The following is a 15,215-nucleotide window of genomic DNA, read 5'->3' as shown; positions in this document are numbered from 1 at the left end:
GGTTAGTATACACCTGGACATATTCCGGTCGCGCCAAGTATGCCAAGAGCCTGCCATTCTTGTTGCCAAATTCAAATATGCGCCTGCGTTGAGCATCTGCAGATTCAGTAACCTCTCCCTAGTGGGGTCCCTAATATACTTCCCACTGGAGAAGAGGGGATTCTGAATTGTCATTTTCAGCACAAAAATGTTTGATAGACTCTGTATACTTATTCTTTACAGATTCCTCTTTAAGCCAACTGGCCTCCATCCGCCACGCTGTAGGCCTGGTTTGGGCCCCAGATTAAGTTCAAGCAGCATGGGGGAATGATCTGATAAGGCTCTGGGCAAACAGGAAACCCCCTTGACCAGTTCCATACCCTCCCCCTCAGTCAGGATGGTGTCTATTCTAGAGCATCTTGTGTGTTTTCGAATAGCAGGAGTACTCCCTGGTATTAGGATGATGAAAATGCTAGACATCTCTAAATCCATGAGTAGACATCCACCCCGCAAGGGAGGCTGCAGTGCCAGATGCCGTCCCTAGTCTATCCAAAGCTGGATCAGATATAGAATTAAAATCTCCAAGAATGAAGATCGTCCCCTCCGCTATATCATATGTAGCCTTTATCATATCATATCCAGATGAGCTAGCGAAAAAGGTGGAGGAACATACAAATTCACAAGTGTCAGAAATGTATTCATGACCTGTACGACAAGTATAACATACCTCCCCTTAGCGTCAGTTCGAACTGCGTGTACCGATATGGACTTAGGTTTGGTTACCAGGGTGGAGACCCCCCTGCCTCGCATATGAGGAGTAGCTGGCATAAGCCCCTGCAATATGTGCCTGTTTCAATGAGAGAACTCTGGAGCCTTGGAGAGGAGTCTCCTGAAGCAGTATTAGATGTGGTTAATATTTTTTAATACAAAGATTAGTGAGCATTTAAATTTGGAGTGGAGGCCCATGACGTTCCAGGCCAAAATTTTAAGATTTACCTTGACAGAGAGAAATGATGCAAGGGGTTTCCTCCCTCGAGATATAGCTAGCCAGAGAATCAGGGCTCCAGGTTCCTCTCCCTACATATACAGAGTATAGTAGCCATGGTATTTGGAGCAATCCACTGCAATCAAACTGAATGTAGACAATCCCAACCAGATACAAACATAGAATTCCTGACAGCCCCAACTTGCTCGGCACTTCATTCCCTTAACCTTAGTTCAGATAGGTAACAGAGGTAACAGAGATGCAACTAAGTCTGTCACATAGGTCAGGTCACCCAAGAGCAACCGTACCTTACCGGATGTCCAAAAACAATTCTCCTGCTAAAAAAAATAAAAAATAAAAGAAAGAGGAAAGTGTAAAAAAAACCTTTGGTAGTCCTAAAAAAAACGACAATGTTGTAACGCCAAGAGCACGTGTCAGCGACAGTTTCAATATTACCAGAGACCTCCCGTGTCAGTTCCACAAGGGAGAGGGTTGCATAGTAGTAAAATATTAAAAGATATAATCCAGGAACAAGGTCTCCCAAAGATGAACTAACGATAGTCAAATTTCTCTTAGAGAAAACAAAAACCTCACCAGAGGAAAAATTTTATTCACGGACAGTGAAGGTAACCAAGAGGGACAGCTGAACAGGCCAGCCCCATCATCTTCATTCTTCTCCCACCCAATGCTATTTGCCCCGCGACCATATCAGGGCGGGAAGAGGCTCTTTCCCTCCGGTGAACACGTGTGTCCAGCCACTCAGAGGCTTCAGTAGGATTAGTGAAAAAATGAGTTTCCCCATTTTCCACTATGCGCAGTTTGGCAAGATACTGTAGACCAGGTTGAGTTCCCTCAATCTTTTCTTTATGGGCTGAAAGGAGGACCTCTGTTCCTGAGAAGCTGCCGAGAAGTCAGGGTAGATTGATGTTCGATATCTGTCAAACGTCAATTCAGGGCCCATTCTAGCTCCTCGCAGGATATTCTTCTGATCTCGAAAGTGCACTACCTTTGCTATCATGGATCGGGGGGGGGGGGGGGGGCTTTCTTGGGAGGTGCATGACATGGGATACGGTGTGCCCTTTCAATGGCAAACATTTTTAGAAGTGTCAGAAGCCATGTGTTCAATCAGCCATTTTTCTATAAATTCTTCTAAACGTCTCCCCTGCACGCCCTCTGGGAACACCACCAGCCTTATATTTTTCCTTCGCATTCGGTCTTCCATGTCAGCCATCTTTAAAGTGTGTTCAGAGAGAGTCTTTTTAGTCACCTGCGCAGCTGTGTCTAAAGGTCTGACAGTGTTTTCCAGAGAAGCAATGCGGCGATCAGTGGCCTGCGCCTTCTCCCTTAACTTCTGCATGTCATGTTTCATAAAGGTGAACTGCATCTTAAGCTCCTAAAAATGATCAATCAACTTGTTCTGGTAGCCCTGTATGGCAGCCATGATCTGGGGGTCAGGGATGGCTCATCCTCCCCCTTCCCCCTCCCTGTCAGCTCTGGCACTGCAATCTCTCAGCCAGCGATCTCTCCCTCCTCAGTACCTCTTCCTTCTGGGGTTTAGGACTCACCCTGTCGCGGAGCCTCCATGGCTTTCTGGAGCAGCGGCCATTCCTCCGCCATATTGTGCCAGCCGCACTCCTGACAATTTTGGGCCAGGGGGTCCGTACTTTACCATCCCTGGCAAACCTGTGCGAAAATTGAATGTCGCTAGCCCAGGATTGAAGCAGAATTAGCAGTATGCAGAGGGAGCCCGGTCCTGCGCTTCTCACATGACGCGTGCTAGTTAAGCCCCCCACTGAAATAATGTTTACATATACAGCTCAAGAAACATACTTAAACATGGGTGTGATCAACTAGCTGTTCATTTAAAAATTTTTAGAAATGGACTTAAATAATGGGATCTATATCAAAACAAAACTACAGCCCCAATTATGGATGGGAGCATATGTGTTAAAAAAAAGTGCGTTTGAAAAATCGCTGTGCAAATACGTGTAACATAAAAAATATTATAATTATAATATTATCTATATATAATAAATATATCTATCTTATATATATATATATATATATATATATATATATATATATATATATAGTTACCGTATATACTCGAGTATAGGCCGACCCGAATATAAGCCGAGGCCCCCAATTTACCCCCAAAAAAACTGGCAAACTTATTGACTCGTGTATAAGCCGAGGGTAAGACATGCCTGTCCATCCCTGTGTGTGTGTCCGTCCATCCCTGTGTGTCCGTCCATCCCTGTGTGTCCGTCCATCCATCCCTGTGTGTGTGTGTGTCGATCCATCCATCCATCCCTGTGTGTGTGTGTCTCCATCCATCCATCCATCCCTGTGTGTGTGTGTGTCTCCATCCGTGTGTGTGTGTGTGTGTGTGTGTGTGTGTGTGTGTGTGTGTGTGTGTGTGTGTGTGTGTGTGTGTGTGTGTGTGTGTGTGTGTGTGTGTGTGTGTGTGTGTCCAGCCTACCTGTGTCCCGAGCCTTTGTCCCGAGCCTCCGTCCCGTGCCTTGCCTCCTTGCCTCCGTGCCTCGCCGCCGTGCCTTGCCTCCGTCCCGTCCCGTGCCGTGCCTTGCCTTGCCTCCGTCCCGTGCCCTCTTCGTCGGCGCCTCGGCGGCCATTCTATAATTCGAAAGCCGCGCCTCCGGCTCCGCCTTCGCCTGTGATAGGCGGAACACTGAATTTCCCAGCAGCCTGTGTTCCGCCTATCACGTACATCGTATCATCCTCGTCCGTAGTACGAGGATGATACGATGTCCGTGATAGGCGGAACACAGGCTGCTGGGAAATTCAGTGTTCCGCCTATCACAGGCGAAGGCGGAGCCGGAGGCGCGGCTTTCGAATTATAGAATGGCCGCTGTCTGTCTGCTCGACACGCTGATCGAGCGGGCAGACAGTGATGACTCGAGTATAAGCCGAGGGGGGCACTTTCAGCCTCAAAAAAAAGAGGCTGAAAATCTCGGCTTATACTCGAGTATATACGGTACATAGTAGGCATGGCTAAAAAAAGACATAAGTCCATCAAGTCCAACCTATGTGTGTGATTTTATGTCAGTATTACATAGTATATTACTTAGTATATCCCTGTATGTTTCAGTCGTTCAGGTGCTTATCTAATAGTTTTTTTAAACTAGCGATGCTCCCTGCTGAAACCACTGCCTGTGGAAGAGAATTCCACATCCTTATCGATCTTACAGTAAAGAACCCTCTAAGGTTAAACTGCTTTTCTTCTAATTTTAGTGAATGGGCGCGTCTTATTAAATTCCCTTTTGCGGAAAAGTTTCATCCCTATTGTGGGTTCACCAGTATGGTATTTGTACATTGAAATCATATCCCCTCTCAAGCATCTCTTCTCCAGAGAGAATAAGTTCAGTGCTCCCAACCTTTTCTCATAACTAATGTGCTCCAGCCCTTTTATTAGTTTTGTTGCCCTTCTCTGGACTCTCTCCAGTTCCAGCACATCCTTCCTGAGGACTGGTGCCCAGAACTAGACAGCATACTCCAGGTGCGGCCTGACCAGAGTCTTGTAGAGTGGGAGAATTATCGTTTTATCTCTGGAGTTAATCCCCTTTTTAATGCATGCCAATATTCTGTTTGCTTTGCTTGCAGCAGCTTGGCATTGCTTGCCATTGCTGAGCCTGTCATCTACTAGGTACTACCCCCTCAGGTCCTTTTCCATCCTGGATTCCGCCAGAGATTCTCCCTCTAGTGAGTAGATAGCTTTTATATTTTTGCCACCCAAATGCACTATTTTACATTTTTCTACATTAAACCTCATTTGCAATGTAGTTGCCCACCCAATTAACTTGTTCAGATCTTCTTGCAAGATTCCCACATTCTGCAGAGAAGCTAAGCTATTGCCCTGCTTAGCTTAGCATCGTCTGCAAATACAGAGATTGAGCTGTTGATCCCATCCTCCAGGTCATTTATGAACAAATTAAATAGGATTGGTCCCAGGACAGAACCCTGGGGGACCCCACTTTTCACCCCGGACCATTCCGAGTACTTATATATATATTAGTATATTTCCCCCCCCAAAAAGTGCGCTTGAAAAATCGCTGTGCAAATACGTGTAACATAAAAAATATTATAATTATAATATTATCTATATATAATAAATATATATCTATCTAATATATATATATATATATTCTTCAGGTGGGTGTAATTTTCTAGCAAAAAAAATGCAGGTTTTTACATATATGTGAGAAGAGTCCGAATTTGACCAGTGTTGAAATGGTTAAAGCAATTAAAACATTTTTTTTTGCCACGCTTAGCCTTTAAAAGTTGTCCACTAAAGCCAAGTGCCATTCAGAGAACTGTTCGTATAAATTAGGAACAATGATCTGGCAATTACTTGACTGAGTTCCTTTAAGACACTCGAATGCAAGCCATCTGGTCCTGGTGACTTATTAACGTTACGTTTTTCATGTCTAATTCAGTCCCGTTAGCCATGGGGGTGCTTCCTGTGACGTGTCATGAGGATAAACATTGCAGTTTTGGTTACTGAAGCTCCCGTCATTCCCTCGTGAAGACTGAGAAGAATAAATTCAATACCTTTGCAATCTCTCTATCCTTAGTAAGAAAGGGGTGTCAAATCATATTGGTCCCATCAAGAATGATGAAGGGAATCTTGTTACCATTTATGTACTTAAAGAATTTCTTGGAATTTTCTTTTACTCTCCTCCGCTATGTGCCTTTCGCATTCTATCTTATCCACCCTGATTGCCCCCTTACATTTGCTGTTGCACTTTTTGTAAAGTTGGAATGCTGATGATGATCCCTCAGCCTTTTATTTTTTGAAGGCCTTCTCCTTTGATTTTATATGCATTCTTACACTGGAGTTAAGCCACCCAGGACTTTTATTAGTTCTCTAAATTTTTTTACATTGGGATGCACTGGCTTAATACCCTTATTTAATATGCTCTTAAAGCATGCCCATTTTCCTCCGTATTTTTTGTTCCTAAGATTTTATCCCATTTAGTATCTTCTAGCAAGGATCGTAGTTTAGGGAAGTTGGCTCTTTTGAAATTCAGTGTCTTTGTATTCCCCTTATGTTTCCCATTTGTGTGATTTATACTAAAACGAATTGACCTGTGATCGCTGTTTCCTAAATTGCCCCATATTTCCACATCCCTGATCAGGTCTGTATTGTTGGTAATCAGAAGGTCTAGTAACGCTTAGTTTCTAGTTGTTACAATTACCATCTGACCCATGAAATTGTCATGAAAGACATTTAGGAAATGGCGAGCCTTAGATGTATACACGGTTACTTCCACCCATTCTATGTCTGGAGAATTTAAATCCCCCCCTTATAATGACACTTCCCATCCTTGCCGCTAATCCAAATTGTGATAGGTCAGTCTCCCCCTCCTCCCTCTGGTTAGGGGGCCTATAGCATACTCCCAGTATTACTTTCCCCTTAGTTTCCTCCCTTTGTAGCTCTACCCATAAGGATTCCACCTCCTCCCTTAGTGATGTCGTTGGTCACATTCACTTGTACATCATTTTTGATATACAGGCATACCCCTCCCCTTTTTTACCCTCTCTATCCCTGCAATATAGGGAATACCCTTAAATGGTTGCCAGCCAATCATGACAGCTGTTGAACCTAGTCTCTGAAATTCCTACAAACGCTAAAATACTCCTCGTACAACAGTAGCTCTAGTTCTCCCATCTTGTCTTCCAGACTCCTGGCATAGGTTAACATGCCACGTAGTTTAGACCGGTCCCATTCTCCTTATTGGGTGTTCTGAGGTTGCAGATAGGACTTGTTACTGTACTTACCTTGGGTTGATGTGCTTTAGTCAACCTACCACCAGTTGCAAGATACAGATGTAGAGTGGCTAAAGTAGTTCTAAAGGCTGAAGGCATTTTACCTTAATGCATTCTACTGCAGCTCCCCCTCCCAGCCCCCATATACGTACTTGAGCCCGATCTCGATCCAGCGATGTGCACGAGAGCAGCGGCTCAGAAAGCACTGGCGCAGGGCTCAGCCTATTTAAAGGCCAAGTTCACAGTTTGGGGAAAAAACGTATACACATATTTCTGCAGAAGAAAAAAGTACATTTATTTTTTCCTGCTGGAGCCTGGAAAGCATTGCACTTGTGATCAGTAGATCACAGGTGCAATGTCAGACTCCTACAGACACTCGGTATAGCTGTCTGCCCATACCTCCCTAATGGGCAAACAGGTACTGAAGAACTGAAAGATTAGTGAAATATGAGAGCGCTCATCAGTGCCCTTGCAGTTGATTAAGAACTATAAGCCACCTGTGGCGGACATTTCTTGTGGTCCATTCATTCACATATCACTGTGCATGACTGGCACAGTTATTTGGGCATTGCCCCAAACAGTGGGAGCAGAGAAAAGAACCTCCGCCCGATGTCACAAGGGGAGGATTGGGGGGGGGGGGAGCTGGTGTGCGAGAGCTACTGAAGCATGATGGATGTTACACCCTAAATATGGGTGTAACTTATAACGTGCGCCCAAAGGTGAACTTATCCTTTAATAAATGTGTGTAAACAACTAGCTTTGATTTAACTCTAATGATAAAGCCTTGGATTGGCACATACTTGTTGGGGGTGGTTATATATAAGAGATCTAAAAAAGAAACTCTTTTTAACCGGGCATCTGAGGTACAAACAACCAACTTCCGAAACTTATGAATACACAATGAGGAGAAACATCTGGTGCTGAATCAAAGTGACAGTAATAGGCAACAGATTTTATGAGCGGCTGTGAAAGCCAGAATAAAAGGTTATACCTGTGTAATGTTCATTCCCCTGAGCGGCACACGTCAATAACTGAGCCATGGAGGAACCAACAGTCTTTGAGGTGCTGCCAAGGTCCTGGGCACACTTCTCCAACTGCAGTTGAAAATAAATAAATATTAGAATTTCACTGGTAAAGTATATTTGAACAGGAACATCTACAAAAGGTAAATTGTGCCTAAGCAGAAAGTAACATTTTGTCTTGAATTCCTACTGAAAAATAGGAGTGTATTTTCTTTGCCAATCATTCTTAATGTCACCCCAGTACACCTGGCTAACACGTGTGTGTTGCAGTGCACCAAAATGGCAAGGCACTACTGTGTCATGGTGTGTTGCATTACAAAATATGGCGCTTGCACCCTTCTTGGATGTATTAGGTAGACAATACAGTACAGGACACAGAAATGGATTCTTAGACAATTACTTATATGCCGGTGCCATAAGGTGATCAAACACGCCCCCTAGTAGCCCCCCTCAAAAAGCACTACACTCTTGTTAGAAAGCAATAAAGTAATCACAGAAGAGAAGGGGGGGGGGGGGGCTGTGTCATGTACTGAACTCTAGGATATGGAATTTACATGTATATCAAAATTCCTCTTATCTACCATATTGTACAGTACACAATTATTGATTCATAGACATTGGTACACCTCCAAGTATTATTTAAGGGCTGGGCAAAAATACAGCTAAACAACAGCAATAGGCCAACAGGAAAATACAAGAGATGTCATGGAAAAAAGGAGCTTCCAAGCTATTCTGTCTGTCAAGTGTAAGGAGGAAGAATTTAAGGTAAAAGTACCACTGCTGGTGGGAACAGAAGATGAAAAATCCATTCTTATGCGTTTGCCCCAGAAGCTTGGCTATAAGGTCCTAGCAGGTGACAAGATGGAATGGTCTTCAGTAGAAAATTGCACAGCAGGTGCAGGGCCTTAGGGGATAGAGAGATGTTAAGGGTCGACCAGAACCTACAGGGTCCTAATTGAAATGCCGTAATTATCATAAAATTATATTAAATTTTACGCATTTTGCTATACATCAATATTTTTACAATTCATTAGAAGCAAATATTGTACATTGATTGACATTCCGACAAGGAGTTAGTACATATTGTGCGATACATGGGATGATTAAAACAGGATTACATGAATTTAAATAACTGTACAGATTAATGACAAAGTTATCACTGAAATAAGATAAGGAAAGAGAACAAATGAAGAGGAATTGCCATAAAAGATTCATGAATGTACGTACATCAGTTGTTAGCTCTACATGTTTCAAGGCCTTATAGACTTTCATCAGGAGAAAAAAAACGTGATCTTTATCTATTGATGAAAGAAACAATGTTTAGATATTTTAAAGAGACCTAATCCAGGACATGAGAGATCCCCCCATGAACTCAATTAGCCCACACAACTTACATGTGGGACCTCGCAATGGTGGCGGGGCCATGAAATTCCTAGACAAGCCAGAAAAGCCTCATCCGGGAGCTGAGGGGACGCGATACGGCAAACAGCAGCCAAATACGAACAGCGCCCCATGTAGGTGAAGGTGTATGAGATGATAGTGATGTACCCCTATCTCGGAGACCTAGGGGGGATCTCTCATGTCTTGGGTTAGCCCTCTGGGTCTCTTTAAAATATCTAAAAATTATTGTTTCTTTCATCTATAGATAAATACCACGGTTTTGCTCCTGATGAAAGACTAAGGCCTTGAAACACGTAGAGCTAACAATCGATGTGCATACATTCATGAATCTTTTATGGCCATTCCTCTTCATGTGTTCCCTTTCCTTATTTCAGTGATACCTTTGTCAATCTGTACAGTTATTAATTCCAATTCATGTAATCATGTTTTACTCATCCCATGTATCTCACAATATGTACCAACTCCTTGTTGGAATGTCAATTAATGTGCAATATTTGGTTCTAATGAATTGTAAAAATATTGATGTATAGCAAAATGTGTAAAATAATTGAATATGATAATTTTATGATAATCTGAACCAATTAAAGGCTACTTTCTATTCAATTTATTCTACTGCCCCCGTGTGCTTCATGGAAAGTTCCGTCATCTGTTCTCTTTTTAATATAGGAGACTAGAGGAGTTATACTTCTGACTGCAGCACACTAGACCCAAAGGCAATATCCTCATGCCTTACATTCACATGGTAGAATCTGGTAAATTTATGGATTAAAGACCAAGTTGCGGCCTTGCAGATTTGAGCCATGGAGGCTTAGTGATGCACTGCCCACGGAGCACTAACAGCCCTAGGAGGAGTGCATTTTGTTTTGAGAGGGTGGAATCTACCTCTTTAAACCATGAGCTTGAATGATTACTTGTTGAATCCATTTAGAAAAATAGTAGATTTCGATACTGCTTGTTAGAGCTGCACGATTCTGGGAATAATGAGAATTACGATTCTTTTGCTTAGAATGAAGATCACGAGTCTCTCACAATTCTCAAAAAACTGTTTTATTTGAAAAATTTACAGGCAGGGTATCGCTGAGTATTAGCAGGAAGGGTATTGGCAGGGTATTGCTAGAGTATTGGCAGGGTATTGCAGAGTATTGGCAGGGTATTGCAGAGTATTGCTAGAGTATTGGCAGGGTATTGCTAGAGTATTGGCAGGGTATTGCAGGGTATTGGCAGGGTATTGGCAGGGTATTGGCAGGGTATTGGCAGGGTATTGGCAGGGTATTGGCAGGGTATTGGCAGGGTATTGGCAGGGTATTGGCAGGGTATTGGCAGGGTATTGGCAGGGTATTGGCAGGGTATTGGCAGGGTATTGGCAGGGTATTGACAGGGTATTGACAGGGTATTGACAGGGTATTGACAGGGTATTGACAGGGTATTGACAGGGTATTGACAGGGTATTGCTAGAATATTGGCAGGGTATTGCTAGAATATTGGCAGGGTATTGCTAGAATATTGGCAGGGTATTGCTAGAATATTGGCAGGGTATGGAGGGATGGCTGCTTCCATCTCTGGATCTCTCCCCTCCACTGTACAGATTAGTACAGAGGGGGGGGAGAGGAACCGGCATGTCATGACATGACGCCGGTTTGTTTACAAGTGAACGCTCCGTCGGAGCGATCACAGTGCAAAAAGCCTGGGTGTAGGCCTAAGGCCGAGACCGCGGAGCGCTCCACGGATCGCGGCATGTGCCGATCCGAGGGGGGTGACCCGTTCGGATCACGGATCGGTGACAATCCGTTGCACCCCTACTACTGTGTATAGCAGTGCGCACTCACACTGCTGTTTCCCGGCCACTGTAACCGCCCACAACCAGGCAGCGGCACGCCACAACGCACGCTCCAATGACTGACATCAGTTCCGGTGGCCGACGTCAGTTCCGATATCCGCCATTTGCGCCCCACGCTGGTTACGCGGAACCGGCGGCACTAAAAGAAAATCGCGGGTCACCCAGAACTTAGATCGCGTGGGAATCGAGATTGCGATCGTTTTGCGATTAATCGCGCACCTCTACTGCCTGTCCTCTTTTAGGACCTTCAGTCAATACGAACAAAACATGAATCTGATCAGGCACCTTTAATTAGACTTTGACTGCTCTCACCACATCAAGAGAATGTAGTGATTTCTTCCATAGAACAAGGTTCTGAAAAAAATTAAGGTAGGACAATATCCTAGTTTACATAAAAACCTGATACTACCTTTGGTAAAAAGTTAGGATGAGGATGCAATACCTTATCCATGTGAATAATAATAATAATAATAATATGGCTCTTTACAAGAAACTCTGATACCCTTCTTGCAGAAGATATGGTTACCAGAAAAACTAGTTTCCTTATCAAAAAAAGGACCAAGGGAATGTGTCGCATCGGCTCAAATAAAGTCATTTTTGTAATGCCGACAGAACTAGATTCAAGTCCCAAGGGTTCAGGGATGACTTAACCTGAGGATTAAGCGGTGTTACTCCCTGAATAAAGCTAGGAACCAGAGAAGGCGACACAAGTGGTCGTTGAAAAAATAGCGATAAGGCCGAGACCTGTCCTTTGAAAGTACTCAAGCCAGCTTTATTTCTAACCCCATCTGCAGAAGGTCAAGGATTCTACCTATGACCTATTTCCTGGGGTGCCAACCCCCTGTTTCATACAAGGAGACATATGCTTTCCAGCCTCCATAATATATGATTATGAGGCAGGATTCCTTGCATTAACCAAGGTAGATACCACTGAACCTGACAGTCCACATTTCCTCAGAATGTGGGTCTCAATAGCCAAACTGTTAAATTTAGCATTTGAAAGGCAAGATGGAATATGGACATTGCGAGAGAAGGTCTGGATGTGGTGGTAGGGTCCATGGGACCCCTACCGCCAACCTTACGATCTCTGCATACCAAGATCTTCTGGGCCACAAGAATCAACGATTTCCCCTCCTACTTGATCCTGCAAAGAAGTCGTGGATCTAGGCAGAAAAGGAGGGAATGCACAAAACATTAAAACTGATTCCAAGGGAACAACCAAGGCACCTGTTTCACATGCAAATGGATTCTTTGTTCTTAACACAATCTCTTTGTTGAACCTGGACGTAAACAGATCCAGGTCTGGAATCACCCATCTTTGACCTATTGTCATTAGATATCGGGATGAAGGAACCATTCTCCCAGGAACAACTTCGGGTTACTCAAATAGACCGCCTGCCAATTTTCTATTCCTAGAATGAAAAACTGACAATAGGCTAGGTACATTGTTTTCTGCCCAAGATAGGATATGATTCATCTCTCTCTCTGGGCCGCACAACTTCTTGTGCCCCCTTGGTGATTGATATAGGCCACTGCTGTGGCATTGTCGGACTGCATTCTGACAGGACAGCTCCACAAAATAAAACGTCCAGGCCCTCAGGACCAATCGGTCTGCCCGAATCTATAGAATGTTAATGGGCAAGGTCATTTCTGATCGAAACCACTTCTCTTGGACAGTTATCTCTTTCAGGACTACTCCCCAACCTAAAAAAGGTTGGCGTATGTTGTAACCACTTCCCGGGTAACCGTAGGAAAGATTTTTCCCTTCCTTTCGCCAGAAAGGAAGGTTGCGGACGCAACACCACCTTATCCTTATGGATAACCAGATAGGGCGACTTGCAAGACAAGGCCTCCAGTCCCGAAACCCTCCTGGCCAATGTAATAGCCACTAGAAAGACCACTTTCTGAGAAAGTCAGCAGAGGGATCTCTCTGATATTTTCAAATAGCGGTTTCAGAAGCGTAAATAACACCAGGTTCGGATCCCATGGGGGTACCGGTGGACGCACCAGAGGAACTACATGTCGCACCCCTTGAAAAAAGTGCTCACTAGAGAGTGAGATGCCAGGGGTCGCTGAAAAAAAGACAGCCAAGGCTGAAATTTGTCCTTTAATGGTGCTCAAGGCCAATTTTTGGTCTACTCCTTGCTGTAGAAACAGCAGGATCCTGGATATAGAAAAAGAGCGTGGACGCCAACCTTTCTCCTCACACATGGAGATGTAGGCTTTACAGGTCCGATAATATATCTTCCAAGAAGATGATTTCCATGCTTTCAGCATAGTTGGAATCACCGAGTCCGAAAGACCCCGGTTCCTCAACACCTGGCTCTCAATAGCCATGCCGTTAAAACCAGCGATGGTAAAGCAGGATGGAGAATCGGACCTTGAGACAGCAGGTCCTCTCGTAACGGGATTGCCCCAATCTGGGGCAATCAGTATTACTGGAATCCCCTTGGCCTCCACTCTGTGGAACAGATGTGCTAACAGTTTCAGTGGAGGAAAGGCATAGATCAGCTGGTACTGATCCCACGGAGCCACCAGCGCGTCTGCCTAAGGATCTCTTGTCCTGAACACAAATCTCGGGACCTTCCGATTGAGACGGGAGGCCAGAAGATCCACGTCTGGTATGCCCCATCGCAGGCACAGTAGCCTGAACACCTCCGGATGCAATGCCCATTCTCCTGGGTCCAGCAACTGGCGACTTAGGTAATCCACCTGCCAGTTCTCTACTCCGGGGATATAAGTGGCCGATAGGGCTGGTAAATGTTGCTCTGCCCACTGAAGGATGTGAGCAACCTCCCGTGCGGCACCAAGCTTCTTGTTCCTCCTTGGGGATTGACATATGCCACCGCCGTGGCGTTTTCTGACTGGACCCTGATCGGATGCCCTCGAAGTCTTATCAACCATGTGGAGAGGCATAGCCTGATCGCTCGCTGCTCAAACACATTGATCGGCAACTTGGATTCCTCCTCCAACCAAAGGCCCTGGGTCAACTGAACTCCCATTACTCCACCCCAGCCGGTTAGGCTGGCGTCCGTTGTGATCACTGTTCAATGTAGAGGTAAGAACAACTTCCCGGACTGAAGTGTCAGGGACCTCAGCCACCAGTAGGGAGTCCCTGACTAACTGGCTCACCTGAATCTGCCGATCCAGAGATAACAGATTTGTCCCATTTCGTCAAGATCTCCTTCTGCAAGACTCTGGTGTGAAAATGGGCATACGGTGCTGCCTCAAAAGGAGGTCACCATGAGTCTCAGGACTCACATGCAGAAGCGTAGCGATGACCACCTGCGGTTCATCAACAGTTTTACTGCGGCTTTGAGAATCTGCAGCTTGTCTGAAGGGAGACAAACTCTCGCTCCCATGGAGTTCAGCAGTAAGCCTAGGTACTCCAAGCGCTGAGTCGGTACAATCACCGACTAATTTAGGTTCAACAGCCACCCAAATTCTTGCAGTGTCTTCATGGTGATCGCCACAACCTCCTCTAATTCTGAGAAAGATGCTCTCAGGAGATCGTCTATGTAACCTACGATCGCGATCCCGCGTTGTCGCAGCAATGCCAAAACAGGAGCCAATACCTTGGTAAAGACTCGGGGGGCTGATGCCAAGCCAAATGGGAGAGCCACAAACTGGTAATGGGCTTCCCCAACCGCAAATCGCAGAAATTTCTGATGCCGAAGGCATATGGGTATGTGCAGGTACGCATCATGGATGTCCAAAGACGCCAGAGAGTTCCCTTGATGGAGTGCAGCGACTACTGAGTGAACTGATTCCATTCTGAACCTTTGTATTTTTACAAAGTAATTGAGAGCTTTTAGGTCCAAGATTGGACGTACCCCTTCCTTTTTGGGGACTAAAAACAGATTTGAGTAGAACCCCTGGAAACTTTCCAACTTTGGAACAGGTACAATCACCCTGCGACTCAGCAGGTCCCTTACTGCCCCCATTAGGGCCTCCCGGCAAGCCGGGAGTACGAGTATGCTGGAGGGGAATAATCTGGTTGGTGGCCAAGAGAGGAACTCTATCTTGTAGCTGGAGGAAATCAGATCGCAGACCCATTGGTGGGACAGCCGAGAGGCCCACCAGGCTGCAAACTCCCGAAGGCGACCCCCCACCCGTGTTTGGGCAAAACTTAATGCGGTAGCACTTTTGGTCACAGGCTTGTGGTTCCAGGGACACTTTTGTCCTTCAGAGGTCGTCCTGTCGG

At 45.0% G+C, this 15,215-nt stretch overlaps 1 protein-coding gene across 2 annotated transcripts in view; it reads right to left on the bottom strand.

Annotated features, from left to right (window-relative positions):
* The window catches only part of TLN2 (talin 2), a 430,025-nt gene that overhangs the window by 136,335 nt on the left and 278,475 nt on the right, over positions 1-15,215 (bottom strand). For both annotated transcript variants that reach the window (XM_077472779.1, XM_077472780.1), the window contains exon 27: positions 7,743-7,845. In XM_077472779.1, coding sequence (XP_077328905.1) covers positions 7,743-7,845 — 103 coding nt within the window. The remainder of the gene's footprint in view (positions 1-7,742; positions 7,846-15,215) is intronic.

This window comes from Lithobates pipiens, unplaced genomic scaffold (genome assembly GCF_037356315.1).
Source record: "Lithobates pipiens isolate NorthernLeopardFrog02 unplaced genomic scaffold, aLitPip1_a1.2 Scaffold_8, whole genome shotgun sequence".
In the NCBI taxonomy this organism is placed as follows: domain Eukaryota; kingdom Metazoa; phylum Chordata; class Amphibia; order Anura; family Ranidae; genus Lithobates; species Lithobates pipiens.
This window is presented reverse-complemented; position numbering and strand designations above follow the sequence as displayed.